Source organism: Trachemys scripta, chromosome 4, assembly GCF_013100865.1.
Source record: "Trachemys scripta elegans isolate TJP31775 chromosome 4, CAS_Tse_1.0, whole genome shotgun sequence".
NCBI classification, from domain to species: Eukaryota; Metazoa; Chordata; order Testudines; family Emydidae; genus Trachemys; species Trachemys scripta.
The window spans coordinates 17,678,129-17,693,514 of NC_048301.1; the positions used below are offsets into that span (position 1 = coordinate 17,678,129).

The 15,386-nt window shown below is 38.4% G+C and overlaps 1 protein-coding gene across 1 annotated transcript in view; it reads left to right on the plus strand.

Moving 5' to 3' along the window:
- The window catches only part of JAG2 (jagged canonical Notch ligand 2), a gene marked incomplete in the record, with an annotated part of 92,386 nt that extends 82,836 nt beyond the window's left edge, over positions 1-9,550 (plus strand). The window contains 4 exon segments of the mRNA XM_034768884.1: positions 2,104-2,352; positions 2,832-2,963; positions 4,031-4,187; positions 7,454-9,550. Coding sequence (XP_034624775.1) covers positions 2,104-2,352; positions 2,832-2,963; positions 4,031-4,187; positions 7,454-7,929 — 1,014 coding nt within the window.
- Between the last annotated feature and the right edge of the window lie 5,836 nt (positions 9,551-15,386).

Genomic DNA, 15,386 nt, shown 5'->3' on the forward strand with positions numbered 1-15,386 from the left:
AAGAACAGGAGTACTTGTGGCACCTTAGAGACTAACAAATTTATTAGAGCATAAGCTTTCCACGAAAGCTTATGCTCTAATAAATTTGTTAGTCTCTAAGGTGCCACAAGTACTCCTGTTCTTCTTTTTGCGGATACAGACTAACACGGCTGCTACTCTGAAACCAATAATATCTGTAATACTAGACCACAATATAGTCTCCTACAAAATTTGTAGGAAAAAATACCAAGTTTTTTTTTTTTAAGATTGCTAAACAGTTTGCAGATTGGTTCAGCAGTAAAGCTAGCTGCCTTTATATTCTTTGTCCAGCTACACATGCGTCAAGGGCAAAGAAATTATAACTAAGATTTTCTAGATCATTTTCAGATAGTTTATCATGTGAATTTGAGATCTGATATATTTTAAAAACAGGATGATTACTAGCTTCTTGGAGGCTCATTATGATAGTCCTAGTGAAAACTAGTGGGTATAGTGCAAGTGAGGTGATCAAAGGTGCACTATAAATGGAATTTATCACAGTAAATAAACAGCTTGTTTTTGTGGCTCTTTCATACATAATGGAATAAAATATATGCTTCCTTAATATCCAGAGACACAAGGTGGGTGAGGTAATCTTTTACCTAAAGAAGAGCTCTGTGTAAGCTTGAAAGCGTGTCTCTCTCCTCAATAGAAGTTGGTCCAGTGAAAGATATTACCTCTAACGTCCTGGGACTGACATGGCTATGACAAGACTGCCTACATCCTTACTATCCAGTCTAGACTTCCGAGGGCACCATATGTGCTCCTAGGAGAAGAATCTGTATAACATTAGGATACACCATTTACAGGTGTATACAGTTAAAATGTAGCTGTGCTTGAGGTGTTCTATGCCTCCCAGTAACTGTGTGTGCCTATAGTCTTCCTTCCTAGGAAAACGGACTGAAGTGTGTTAGTGAGGTAGCAGGTACTTATTCACCCGAGTGTCTCTTCCCACCCCAAAGTTAAGACTGACTGAGATGTTATCAGGAAGAAGTAACATGACCCAATGCAGCGGTTCTCAACGAGGAGTCTGGGGCCCCCTGGGGGGCCACAGGCAGGTTTCAGCAGGTCTTCCAAAATAAATCCGATTGCAGGGCCAACATGAGACACTCTGGGGCCCCAGGGCAGAAAGCTGAATCCTGAGCCAAAGCTGAAGCCCGAACCCTTCCTGCCAGGTTGAAGCTGGAGCCTGAGCAACTTCGCTTCGCAGGGCCCTGGGCAATTGCTCTGCTTGCTAACCCCTAATGCCAGCCCTAGCTTTTAATCTACTGGAAAACAGTTGTGGCACGGGTGGGCCATGGAATTTTTATAGCATCTTAAGGGGGAGGGAGTTCAGAAGGACAAAGGTTGAGAACCCCTGGCCTAGTGGATAGAATACTCCTCAAGCTTAGGAGGAGGCCCACAAAATATCTGCAGGACTAACTATTGTCCTCCTTCGAATTCCTCCTTAGAACTCTTTGTAGCTATCGCAGAAAAGATGTGACACCGCATAGGCTGCTGGTGTGCCGAGCCTATTGCCTATCACACGGACCAAAAGTATCTCACTGTTTCCTTCCACTTCCCTCTCTGTGTGTTCTGTTTCCATCGGTTAGTTTGTAAGCTCTCTGGAGCAGGGACTCGCTCTCTTGTTCTCTGTTTGTACGGTGCCTAGCACAATGGGGTCCTTGTCCTAGGAGCTATAGTAATACAAATAATAATCGCAGCTCTGCCACTAGTGTGCCGGATGACCTTGGGCCCCTGGGCCTCATTTTCCCAAAAATGTGGTTAATGATACTTAGCATCTTTTTTTTTTAAGTGCTTGTATGAAAAGTCTTGTAAGGCTGTGGTGGTGATGGTATGATCATCATTGTCACACTAGGAAAACATGGCCAAGCTTTTATCATGAGTATAAATCTGAGAGATACAGTAGTTAAAACTACAGCATATGACGTGTGGAAATAACTGTTTTTCAGTAAGAATAAAAGTAGAGTTTCATCATTACCATTTTCTGTGGATTACTGTAATTCCTGTAAATTCTAGTTATAATGCACTATTGTAGCTAATCAACAATAACTAACAGAAGTTTTCATCTCCTTTAATTTCTAGGTGTGGTGTGGGGGTAAACCATGTTTACTACAAAAACATCAGGATCATGCAAATAATTGGTGTCCCATTGGTCAAGAATGCCAAGAAATAATGTATATCAAATGTTTTCAACCACCTTGTACCAACTGGGGAGAATGCAGCACATCAGAGCCTCTACCTGTCAATATCAAGTGTCCGCCTAGTTCTGGATATTTAGACAATAATTGTGCCAGAATTACTTTAATTTTTAACAGAGACAAGGTACCCCAGGTGAGAACAAAATTGTTATACTTGTCTAATAGTATAGAAACACTGGATTCTGGTGTGTATCCTGTGTAGGTGCATATAAAACATACTTATTATCAATGTCTGATACTGCCCTCTGTTTACAAAACTTTTATCATATGTATAGCAGTACTGTGAGAACTTTGTTCCATGATGATGTCATTCAGCCACAGTGCACGCAAAAAACCCCACTGTAATTTGGAGGGCTAAATAAGGCTTATTTTAATATTTCTCCTTTAAACATGTATATAAAACTGGGTAAGTACTTACCAGTATATGTTGTTCAAACTGCTCTGGTTCTGTCCAAATATTGCTAGAGCAGACCAGAGAATCTGTCCCATGCTTGTTTTTGCCAGAATTCATATAACGATGTAAAATTGATGATAAAGCTGTATACACCAGTAGCCTTTTAAATGCAAATTTTAACTTGCACTAAAAGATAAATCATATCTTACTTCTAATAGGGCACTACCATTGAAAACATTTGCTCTGAAATTCGATATTTACCAGCCACTCGGAGTGTTTCTAGGGACAGGACTTTGATAGTATTGTGTGATCTATCCTACTCCACAGAGAATGCAGTGGAAGTTGCTATTGTAAGTACTAGACTGTTCTCCTGAACTAAACATGAACATTGTTTGTCTAGTTAGATTGATTTGAATGTGTTTTATTTACTCTTCCCATGTTCAAACACAGAAACAAGTATCCATATTAAGGTTTCACTATAATTTTGTTGATTACCTCATGGGTCTGTATTAAAACACTCAGTTCTCACATTGGCAGAAAATTGCTGTTATCTTATTGTTTATGCTAAGTTGTCTATTTGAAATAAGTTCAGTACAATTACTAGTGCATGGTGACCCAAATCACAAAAACAATCACCTGGCATGATTATTGACAATCTCAGCAGAGACACTAAGCTGTCCTTGAGGGCAAAAAGTTATTGGTGGGGCACATAAGCAGAGTAAAGAAACTTTTCATGACCGCCGTACGTTTACTGTGGGTAAAGAGAACTTCAGCCTCCAGGATGCTCAGAGGAAACACTGAAAACATTAGTGGAGGGAGCCGTGGGGGCGATCTGTCAGGGATATGAGTCAGCTAAGTGGTAATTGATTGACTCAGATCTGCTGAACTATTTGATTCCTTGTAAGGGAGTTTGGGCAGGATCTTCTTTGTAAGTTTCTTTTAGGTAGAAGCACAGTACATGCAGCCGGAAGGTGCCGTATCAGACTATCTTTGCTTACCAGTGCCAGTAAAGAGCATACTGAGCTATGATGCAAATAGGGGGACCTGTAAAGTTTAAATATAATGGATTGTCATTAGTGCAAGATAATATCGAGATATCTTGAAACCCTTTACACCATGACTAAGTTTGGCTTGGTGGTATAAGCAATATAGAGGTCTGCTGCCTTTACTTGCCATATAGCAGGAGACAGTGTCTTCCTGCCATGTGACAGATTTAGAGTATAGTATTGTCCTAATATTTGCATAATACTTCAAACTGAACCAGCCACCCTATGGAAATAGTAAATTAGGATGTGCTAAACTGCTTCCAGTGTAACTATCAATCTGTACGACTGATTTAAATTAAGATTAATCATTGAAATAGAGAAGTATAGATCTGGAATTATAAAAAATGATTTTGTCATTTTTCCCCTCCTAGTCTTTTATCCCACACCAAGATGAGCAAGATAACAGTCTAATACAGAACGCTGCTAATACAATAGTAAATGCAATCACCAAACGGCAAAACAGCACTGCTATGCTGGCAGTTACTGAAGTCAAAGTAGAGACCATAGTTGTTGGGCATTCATCATCAGGTAAGTTGAAGAAACATTAGTGTTTTAAGTATACTCCCTACTCTGACACTACCAGTTTTATGACTTTCTTCCTATGTCCTGCCAGGAGGGCAATAGCAGTCAATCATAAAGAAGCTGTTTTGTCACCTTCTCTCTGCTTCATTTTTGTAGCAGGATCCCAGTTTCCTGCCTCATAACAAATGTGTTGTTTAATGGCACCCTGAATTGTCCGTCTGTCTCTCTCTGTCTGTCTCTCCTCCCACCCCCAGCTTGTTCTAGATGACAAAACAGGGGAAAGGGCACCAGTGGAACATATACTATCACTTTCAAAGCCTCCATCCCAGGAGCAGAAAATGTCATGATATGAGCAGCCTTGCAAGATGCTGAGCATCCTCAATACCTAGTCACTTCAATAAGAGTTAAAGCTACTCACGCTTCCTAACATCTGGCCTGATACAATCAGTCATTGCTCTTCATATTCATTTGGATCATATCATGATTCTCTGCCTCTAGGGATATGGCACAGCTGCATGGATCCTTCACTTGGTGATACAGCCCTAAGCCTATGTGAGGGCAGGTGCAGAACATCTAGACGCTAGGTGTCTCACACCAGCAGTCCCTCCCAGCACAAGAGACACATAGGAAGCCGTTGTGGAAAATCCCTAGTGGACTCTTTCCTCTCTAACAAGGAATCCCAGAATGGGAGCCTTATGGTGACAGGAGATATACCCAGTCTCTTCCTAACTTCTCCAGGGTCTCATCCAAGGAGTCCTTCTACTAACAGTCTTGGTCAGTCACATGTATGACCTCCTTTCTTTCACTACTGGGGTGGGGAAGGGGTTACGTTCCATCCTTGAAAAATGTGTCAAATTTCTTGCTCATGTATTCCCTAAGTCCTGAGGTGCCCAAAAAACAACTGCATACTTCATCTCTTTCTTGGACAGGAATTCTCTAGAGGAGGTAGAATTGGATCCAGACTCTGATCCCAGGCTGTCATCTCCTGCTCCCAGGAGAGTCATTCTTGAGGAATGGGATCACTTAGTCTCCCACATCTCCAATAGATTAGAAAGCCCCAGAGGATGAAGCCAGTCTAACTATAGGAGGCTCATCAAATACTACCTCCCATCCTTAAAATGGTCGGTGCAGTGTACTTGGCTCCTGATTGCTCCATCTCTTCCTAAGAACATGCATGGAATCTACAAATTAAATATTGCTGTTCGTGGTCTTTGGCTTACTTTAAAGTTAACTTGGCAACAGTATCCTGTTCTTAACTCAACTGCCTCTGAAGGCCAATATCTCTCTGTCCATGACTATCTGAATCATAAGGTATATGGGATGATAAGGCACATCTTTTTGAGATAGGAGATTCTGAGCTAAACACTTCATCTACCTCTCATACACTTAAATCTAAGCAGGCAGACCATCCTGTTGTTAGTCATGGAACAGAGTCACCTACCTGAATGGGGACTCCTTCCAAGACCTCTTGTATTCAGGTGACCATGGGCACAAACCCCTACTTAAGTGGTGACTCGACATTGGTCGGGCGGAGGGAGGAATGAGAATGCAACCTTAATATCCTCATCTTGGCAGTGAAGTTGGTGGGAATGGCCCTCCTCTCCTTGAAGTATTCTGCCTTCAGCCACCATCTAATTGAATTTCACAGCACAGCAGTGACTTACTTCCTCTGTGACCCAGGGAAAAGAAGCAAAACTCTGTAGAAGTCTGTCATTCTCCAAATGGATGAAATATAATATGGGCCCTCTACATTCCAAGTTGACTCAACCCTCCAGTCTGAATGGCTAAGCTGCATTTGATGTTCTGATATGCAGGGCAGATTCTCAAACCCTCCTCATTGGCTGCCTCATTCACAATAAACTGAAACTGAGGCTTTGACATAAGAAAATAGCTTGTCCAAAAAAAACTTCTGAACAAATTTTTTCTTTCTTCGAAAAGGCAAGACAAACATGCAAATCCATCTCTTTGGCATTTGTTTAAGAAGGAAGTGTGTTCCAGATCTTGGTGTAGCTAGGGACCATGGTCATATAACAGTTATCTTGGAGAACACTCACCCATAGTCGTGAGTGTTCTCCATGACTTAATTCTTCCTGATCTTAAGTTTATCTAAGGAAACTAACGGCATGGTATTCCTGCTACACAGTCTGACTGCATAGTGTTGGCTGGCATAGGATATGACTAGAATCTTGCATGATCATTCCCTAGCAATACCCCAGCTCTCAAAGAAAAGCACAAAGTATCCCATCCTTTGAATTCTCTTGAAACTTCCTCTTCTGTATTTGCCTCTAATACTGCTTCCCTTCCTGACTTTGGAGAAGTAAACAGAAAATTATCCTCCATTGGATGTAAAAGTAGCTAGCAAAAATTCATTTCCAAAGCAAATGATCTCCCAGAGGTTGATTTTAAAAGAACATAGTTTGCAGGGAAAATAGCCTGTTCTCTGCCATATTTCTGTATTCATGTAGCTGTGGAAGCACTCACTGGGGCTTGCTGGAAAGGGAAAGGAGAAAGGAAAAACTGCTACTTTGATTGACTGTTACCTTTTTGCATATCACACTACAAGGTATGTTTGTACTGACAGAATGCAGTCACAGCAAATATCAATAATTAACTTTGAACAAATGAAAAACTTGTACTTTTTTCTGCTTGTTAGTTTTACTTCTAAGAGTGCTAGATGTAATGTTTTTTTTAATTCACATGATCAATGTTCAGGGTATTAAGCAAGCAAGTTTTAAAAGAAACCAACCATATGACACATTTGAAAAGAATATAGTTTCCGGTAACTCAAGTGAGGGTATACAGAGTGCTTTATCTATATACAGGAGTATTTGGATAGTTACATTTACTAGAAAATAGCTGTATCATCAGTAGTACATACGTTCATATAAAGCCATGCAGTAAAGAGAGAGAGAGAAACCATGAATACATAGTTCATATGTAACTTTACTTCCTGAAAGGTAACTGGAAGAAAGCCAATCAGAGACCAACTAATCAATGTAGTGCTAATAGTGTTTCATACCACTGCTATACTCTCATGTAGCAATGTCCAGTAGAACAGAAATCTCCTCTGATTTTCTGCAATCCTATTTCTCAAAAGGACTAGAGTTTCAAGCAGAAAATTAACTTAATATATTGTGGCAATTCCATCCTTTCCAAAAGGATTCTGAGAGGGATGTACCTACAGCATATGTATGGATATTTCTTATTGCAGATGCTCAGCATTGTCTAACTAGTTTTAATAACCAGGCTTTCTGTTTTGGTTTGTCCCCTAGATTATCTGGTTCCAATACTCTGTGTAGTTTTTAGTATTGTATGGCTGACTTGTATAATCATCTGTGTGTGGTGGACTCGAAAGAGAAGAAAAGAGCGAGAGAGAAGTCGCCCACCTAGAGAGGAGAGTACCAACAACCAATGGGCACCTTTAAATCCCATAAGAAATCCTATAGACAAACCTTACAGTAACAAAGACATTCGTTATGAATGCAAAAATTTTATATCTCCTCAAAAAAGAACTTGTGATGCAGTGGAGGAGTATGTAGAGTATGAGGAAGAGGAGGAGGAGGAGGAGGAAAGAGAGGTCATGGAAATGGACAAATTCCTCACAAATAAACTCACAATGCCTTTGTCAGCAAAGGCATCTGACATGTCAGAGAGCAGTCCAATAAAGAGATCCCATCATATAAGCAAAATGGACAACAGATCTGTAAAAAATGTGAATGCATCAAACTTTGAAGGCGGTAGAGGCTAACTTGTATTCAAAACATAGGCGTACTGTGCCTACACTTAATGGGGAGGGGGAAATTGACATCTCCACTTTGCATCAAGGACTAAAATATCTGGAGTCAAATGTTCATAGTTTCTTTATTTTGCGTAAAAAAAAAAAAAAAAAAAAGTTTAAATAAATAAATAAAAATAATAATAAAATAAAAAAAAGTTTATTTTGTTTCTTTAGCCTTGTATAAATTATTCAATGACTGTCAGATGAAAAAGAGTAATCTTTGATAGTTGCTATTTTTGTAAAGTTTACTTGTAATACACTCGCTGTATGGCAGAGGAGAGAGGTTGTATTTTCAATATATGTGTAAAGTTTATTACAAGAGACTGTACACTGTTTACAGAATGTATTTCTTTTTATTACTTGCTCTAATTTAATGGTGGCTTTAAAACCTCCTGGTTGAGGAAATTGTGTGAACTTAAACTGTTTCTTGACTTCAAATCTCTATTAATGGCAGCTCACTGCACTTGTTACGTTAGTAGCTTCTGTAAGTTTATTTCAGATTTGCCTTACACACTTTGTAACAGGAACAAAAATTATAGAGATCTTTCAACTGTGGTTTAAAAGTGGCCTTTTTTATTTTTTGTTTTAATTACTTTAGAATTGCAGTATTGAAGCATGTGACAAGTGCCTTGAGATTAAACTTTTTCTATAGCAACTGTCAAAGACTGCCATACCAATATAGTTAAATTTTGAGAACTGTTTCCCTAACTGACATGGTTTATTTTGTAATTGTGAAAATGCTTCTTTTGTAAATATGTATATATTAAATGAATCACTCTGTATATTTGATTTAATAACTTAAAATATTTTGGTCTTTTTTTATGTCATTCCTTTTAATTTATGTTGCCGAAAGGGAGGTTTTATGGCAGTTTATAAAACTTTTTTTTGTATTATGTCCAGATTAGAAGAAGATGTTAGTTAATACAATCAATGTTAGGAATCTGTTGGTCATTTATATTTACATTGGAACACAATCATTATTACGTGTAAATAGGTCCAGAAACGTTTATTTTACCCAAGTTCTTCCCATCTCAAGAACACTAGAGGGTGCATATACTGTACAGTACAACATAGCAAGGCATTGTTTTTCTTTTGTGAATGTTAATTACATGTGGTATTACATATTTTTTGCATTTAAATACAGGCCTAATGAAGGGAACAATATTTTCCTCATTCTTGTTTCTGTTGTGCTTATTCATCTATCGCTCTAAGAAATAGGTTGGCGAAGTCAGAAGATGGAGTACCTCAAGAGAAATAGTTGTTCATAATGGAAGACTTGTGCATTTTGTTTTTGATTTTTTAAAAGCTTTATTATTGCTATAACTGGGCAAACTATACGTTTATTTTTAATTACTGGAAAAACCATAACACTACATACGCTTAGTTATCTTACCAGTGAGAAGAGCGGATGTTTATCTGAAAGTATAAACCCTGGCCAATGAACAATGTAAACATGAATGTTTTTGAAACCAATTATTTTATACATGAACGCAGGAATTGTTTTGCAGGATCTTCTGTCTAGTACATTTTGTTTGACATGTTCTTAAATAACTTTCAGAAGAAAACTATTTATTAAAGCATTTTATAACAATGTTTGTTGTAACTTTTTTTACTTTGTGCTAAATATTCAAAACTTATTTTGATAACCTGGTTTAGAAGGTAGCTTTAGAAAGGGTACTATCCTTCACATGTTCCCCAGTATAATCCTAAGTATTTAAACCAAAAATACTTTTTCTGCTACCCTTGTAACTTTTTGTACTGTAAATGCTGCTGTCTTCCACAATCTAATAAAATGATTCCCTCATTGTGTGTAATATATTTTAAACTGTGTTTGCTTTCAAAATGCATTCTATACGCTCATGGTTCTACTGAACTACCACATCAGACTTCGAAGGGCAGAGTAGTGGGTTCAGTTTCTATTTCAAGAAGTCTGTTTTACTTTGCTTCTGCAGCAGCACTTCCAAATTTGAGTCCGGCGGGAGGTGAGATTAACAAGGAACCAGAGTGCTGCTTTAGCTGTGGGTTGTTCCTATAGCCATGAGTAACTGGCTTCCTGTGAACATCTGCACTCTTAGCACAAGATACTGCTACCACTTTTTCCTGTCTGATTGGCTGCCTTGATGCTCCATCAAAATGGAATGCTTTACTGGTCAACATAACAGCTAGCTCTAGAAGTGGAACCTGGTGGCACTACTGTATCCACCTTTAGCTTTTCGATCAAATTCCAGACTTCATCCTTGGCCATCTCTATTTCAGAAGCACTAAGCCTGCTTTTAGCTGATATGCTACCTATCAGGACTGAGCACCGTATGGAGGGGCTCCAACCTCCACTGTTGGCCAACGTAAACAGCAGCCTTTCTACTGCTATATTCCCCTGCTTCATCAGTTGAAGATGGGAGACATTAAAACATTCTACAGGGTGATTCAAGTACTTGCAGTGAATGTAAAACTTTTTTTCTTTTTTAAAGAAAGCGAAAAGCTACTCTCCTAAACAGACCTCCATCTCTCTGCAGCTGTCCAGTCCTTGAACTAGACACCATATTAGTATATGGTCTGCTTTAGGTACAACTGTATCCTTGCCAATTGTAATAACTTACATGGCTTAAACATAGGTGACTTATTTGATTAATGCAAACTGATGCCTCTAACATACTACAGTAGAACCTCAGAGGTATGAACTGACCAGTCAACCGCACACCTCATTTGGAACTGGAAGTACACAATCAGGCAGCAGCAAAGACATGTTTTTAAAAAGCGAGTACAGTACTGTTAAATGTAAACTACTAAAAAATAAATGGAAAGCAGCATTTTTCTTCTGCATAGTAAAGTTTCAAAGCTGTATCAAATCAACGTTCAGTTCTAAACTTTTGAAAGAACAGCCATAGCTTTTTGTTCAGAGTTACGAACAACCTCCATTCCTGAAGTATTCCTAACTCTGAGGTTCTACTGTAAATAGTTCCTCGACTGACTCCATATTTCTGTAGTAAAATATGGAACTCAGTGTTGTTTCCCTAGCACCTGATCTGGGGGTAGGGAGAACAGGGGCACTGGAGCCTATAGATCCTGAAAGTTCATCTTTCAATCTTCATACAGTTAATACATTTTCACTGAAGAACTAATATTGTTTGACTTAAACTAGAGCTGTTTCTGAGATACTTCAGGAATTATCTGCTTTTACTTTAGGCTAATAAGCCTGATTCCTGCAGTGGGGTGCATGAACCCTACAAATTTGGTTCCCCGAAAAACATCCAAAGCTATAGTGAACAGACTTCACTCCCCTTATGACTTCCTAAAGCCAATCTTTGGTTTTTCCAGAATTTCCCATCTGCTAGAAGATATCCCTGCGCCACATCAGTTGGGGATCAGCACTAGCTGCGTATGACTGTCCAAGAACTCCTTTGGGAACTCCTACCAATGTCTGTGGCTACCTGCTGCAGAGGGCGGGGAAAGACTTCTGTATTAGAAGTTAGTGCTGATCTAGTAATTGAGGGGGTGTTTTTACTGGCTGCTTTGGATGACTGATGTCCAAATACAATCGCAAAGACTTTTACAACTGCGGCAGAATGAGAAATTACAGGTTATATTTTATATGCCTCTTGCTATCCACCATAGAGCTTGGAGTTGGGTCTTAACAAATGGTATTTGTAAAGCTAATTTTGCTTATTTAAATAATGATGTACCATGCCAAGTAAGTAGACAATGTTTGAGATCACTAAGCAATATAAAACATTGCATTTGAAATACAAATCTTCTAATAGCTCGTGTGCCTACCAGAGGTAAAAGTTGCTAGTGTTTTGAACAGCTTCATCAGTGTAGGGTTATCTTTACACATTCCAAAGTGAAAACATATTCGTGCCAAAAAAAGCTAGTGCATTTTATGTGCATAAACGATTATAAAGAATGAAACAATGAGGCGGGAGAATTACAAGACTGTTTCCAATATTCCCCAAAACAAGTATTAACCTAGTGTCTTGTATGTTACCTGTTTATAAATGAGACTGTAAAGGGTGGTAGCAAGTTAATATTAATTGAAATACCTGACCTTTCCTATATTAGAAAAGCTTCAGTCTGGTATTTTCTTCAACGGGCCAATGTGACCCAATACACATCCACCCCAATATATATATATATATATATATAATCAATATCACAGCAAAATGTGTGGTGTAGACTATTGGTGTTGCTCTCCATCTTGTTCAAGGAGCACTCCCATTTGGGTATACTTCTGAAATCATGCAGGAAAACAAGATTGCGTGATCTAGGTGATCCATGCTAAACCTGATGGATTCCCTACTACATAAATGGCATTGTTCCATGATACTTGCATGTGGTGACAAGACAGATTACTTGGAATGAGGCACCTGGACAGAAAGGAAGGAAGAGGAGGTATATTTTTGAGAATTGTCTTTTAAAGAGGAGAGAGGGCTAGCTTTTAATCTTTGTTTAAAATTTGTTTTAGTGTTAAACAATAGAAATCTGTAGGAAACATAAAGGCTCAGTCCACTTTTAAGGATTTTTTAAGTTGCATCTCTTCTCCCCCACCCCTCTAAACTCCTGTCTATCATCTGTATTGTTTCCTTGTATTTTAATCTTTCACATAAATTTCTGCAGTGTGCCACCAATGTGTTTGCTACTATAGATTTTTTTTTTTAACATTATGCCAACATCACATTATTTTGAGTAAAACCGCTAAAAGTGATCATGTTTTAGTCTAATCGGTGACCTATCTGTGGAATGTGGAATTTTGTACTGCGTGACTTTTAATATGTAGTCTTTCAAGTATATTCATAGGGAAACTTGTATACATCCCCTTTTGGGGTTTTCTGAAAGTAATTTCACTTTTATGCTCCAATGTGCTTCTGACCTGGAACTTACTGAGTTTTGTTGCTTGTGGTTCTTTTGGCCATTTGCCGTCTGCTGTTTGTTTTTGTTCTTCAACGGGCCAGTTAATTAATCCCCTTGAGTTCAAATTGTGCTTGAGTGAAAAGTTGATTGTAGAAAAATAACTTGATGTTGCCCTTTATTATATTAATGAACTACATGGAATTTATGGAAGGGCATTTCCTAGTAAATGCGTAGAATAACCAGATGGAGCATAGCTCGTGACACAGGCAGACTTATTATTTATATATTTATGTGCCTCCTGGAGGGGCAGCGTAGAATCTCTCCCAAGAATGAGTAGCTTTCTCATTTATACCTTTGACTGCTAATTGCCCAAGGTGTAAGGGTCCACAGAATGATCCTAATAAACAGTGGGTGAGCACGGAGACAGTGTCTTTCTCTTTCCTGTGGCTGCTGTAGAGTAACAAAGCTGCTTCAAACTACCCAGACAGTTAAAACTCCTAGTAAAATAGATGCTGGTTGTGATCTAATGTACCTTACTTTGTTGGGCGTTCGTTCTGAGGGTTTTTTGGGAGGAAGGAGGTCTTGTACTCCACTTTCCCTCCCTTCTCAAAGGCGAACTGGCAGAAGTGAGGTGTAATTTGAATGATCGTTTTTGGATATCACTTAGGTCTCTTGTATTTATTTTTAATGCTACTTTTTAAACATCCATATGTTCTTGTTAAACTTTATTTTTTTTATTGTTGTAGGGCTCAGAATAAAGAAGTGGATAGTAAAATAGTTCAAGAATAAAGACATAGTATGAAGGGCTATAACAATTTTGACATAACCTTTTACCACTACCTCACATATCCACCCACACACACAGTGCCTAACTTTAAAAAAACGACATTTCTTTCAACATAAGTCATTGTCAAATAACTTTTTTTACAAATATGCAAAATCTGCTCTTCTGCTTTTCTTTCCCTGGGGTACTAGTCTAACAGAGATTTAGTAAAAGGGGCTTTGTGAGTATATGAAAATGTGGTGGGTAGGTATCGTCTTCCTAAATGGTAAAAAAAAATGTCAAGGCATTACAGCTCCGCTTCCTGTTGGAAAAGAGATCTGTTGCAGACTCAAGATATTTTCTTAGTGTAGCTTTATATGTAAAACAATATATAGACCAGTCCTGGAACAGAGCTACTCACAAATGACATGCAGGCAATCACCAATGCCTGGCTCCATAGGATCAACTCTGCCCTAAAAATTGACAAATTAGGCAGATTAAAACAGAGAAAACAGCTCCCCCCAAAACAATCAATTGCAAAACTAACAATGCAGCATTTTTTCACACTTTTATACAATTTTGCAAGTTATTTAACAGCACCATCAGATGTCTCCTGCCATAACAGTATAATACGTTCCATAGTTAAGGTTGAGTTTTACACCTAAAGCAGGGATTCAAATACACTATATTCTTGATACATAAAATATCCTCCCCCAAATTGGAGTACTTACTCTGAGTAAAGAACACTTTTTTTTGCAGAATTTTCAGGTAAATTAATTAGCTTGAGTAAAAGTTAATTGGGTCATTTTAAGAAATTTACCACTGGGTATTGGACAGTTTTTCTCCCAAATGATCTTCACAACAGACTAACAAAGCCACTTCAAGCTTCCCTTACAGTTAAAACTCACTGAAAGTTTCTGCATAGGTTATGTTTGGAAAGGCTTCCGTGTCTTGGATTCGTAGCAATTATTTTCCCATGCCTCTTCATAACTGAAAGCCCTGAGAGACACCAGAGAAAAGAAAAATTAACATTTGATTTTTCTAAAAATCCATTTAATATGGGATCAAAAGTGCAATACTACACTGCCCCAATCATGATCTTATAGTTGTGTTTTGGTGTCACTATAGGAAATAATTAAGATTGTTTGAGTGTCCGAACTATGGATTTCCATACCTGAAAGAAATACAACATACCTGGATTTCAACCTTAACTCTGAATTTCATGGGTTTATAATGCTTGATTTTTTTGGGGGGGGATAATTACAACATTCCTGTTGTGTGTATTATCCTAAATTGATATGCACACTCAATCTTCACTCCATTTTAAAGTAGTTTTTGTCTGGAAATAGATATAATTGAGGGTACGGCTGCACAGCTCTGGATATGCAGGACTTTTTGTCAGCATGAATTTTGGACGGTTACGTTACTCATATATTCTAAAGCCGAAAGGAAGTTATGCAGATCCCCTCCTACAAGTGCCAGTAAAATTTACTTGCATATCACACTACACCATCAGGTGTTCTTTATATACCATATATGTAGGAGTTGATAATCTCCACTTCACAGCCTATGCAGGCCTGTGAGTTAGCACAGGTGCAATACATAAAGCAGTTCCAGAGCTAAGACTCAATTTTGCCTCTTCCAGGCCTCAGACAGCTGTAATATGGAGCTGTGTGTGTAGCTTTAAAATAAGCAGCTGTTTGAAGCTACTTGGTGGTTGGAATGTTGGAATGAATCCTGGGGTAAGGCAGTAGGGGACAGAACAGGTGAGGCATTCAAAGATGCATGTTAAATTAGTTTATCACATGAACATAACCTC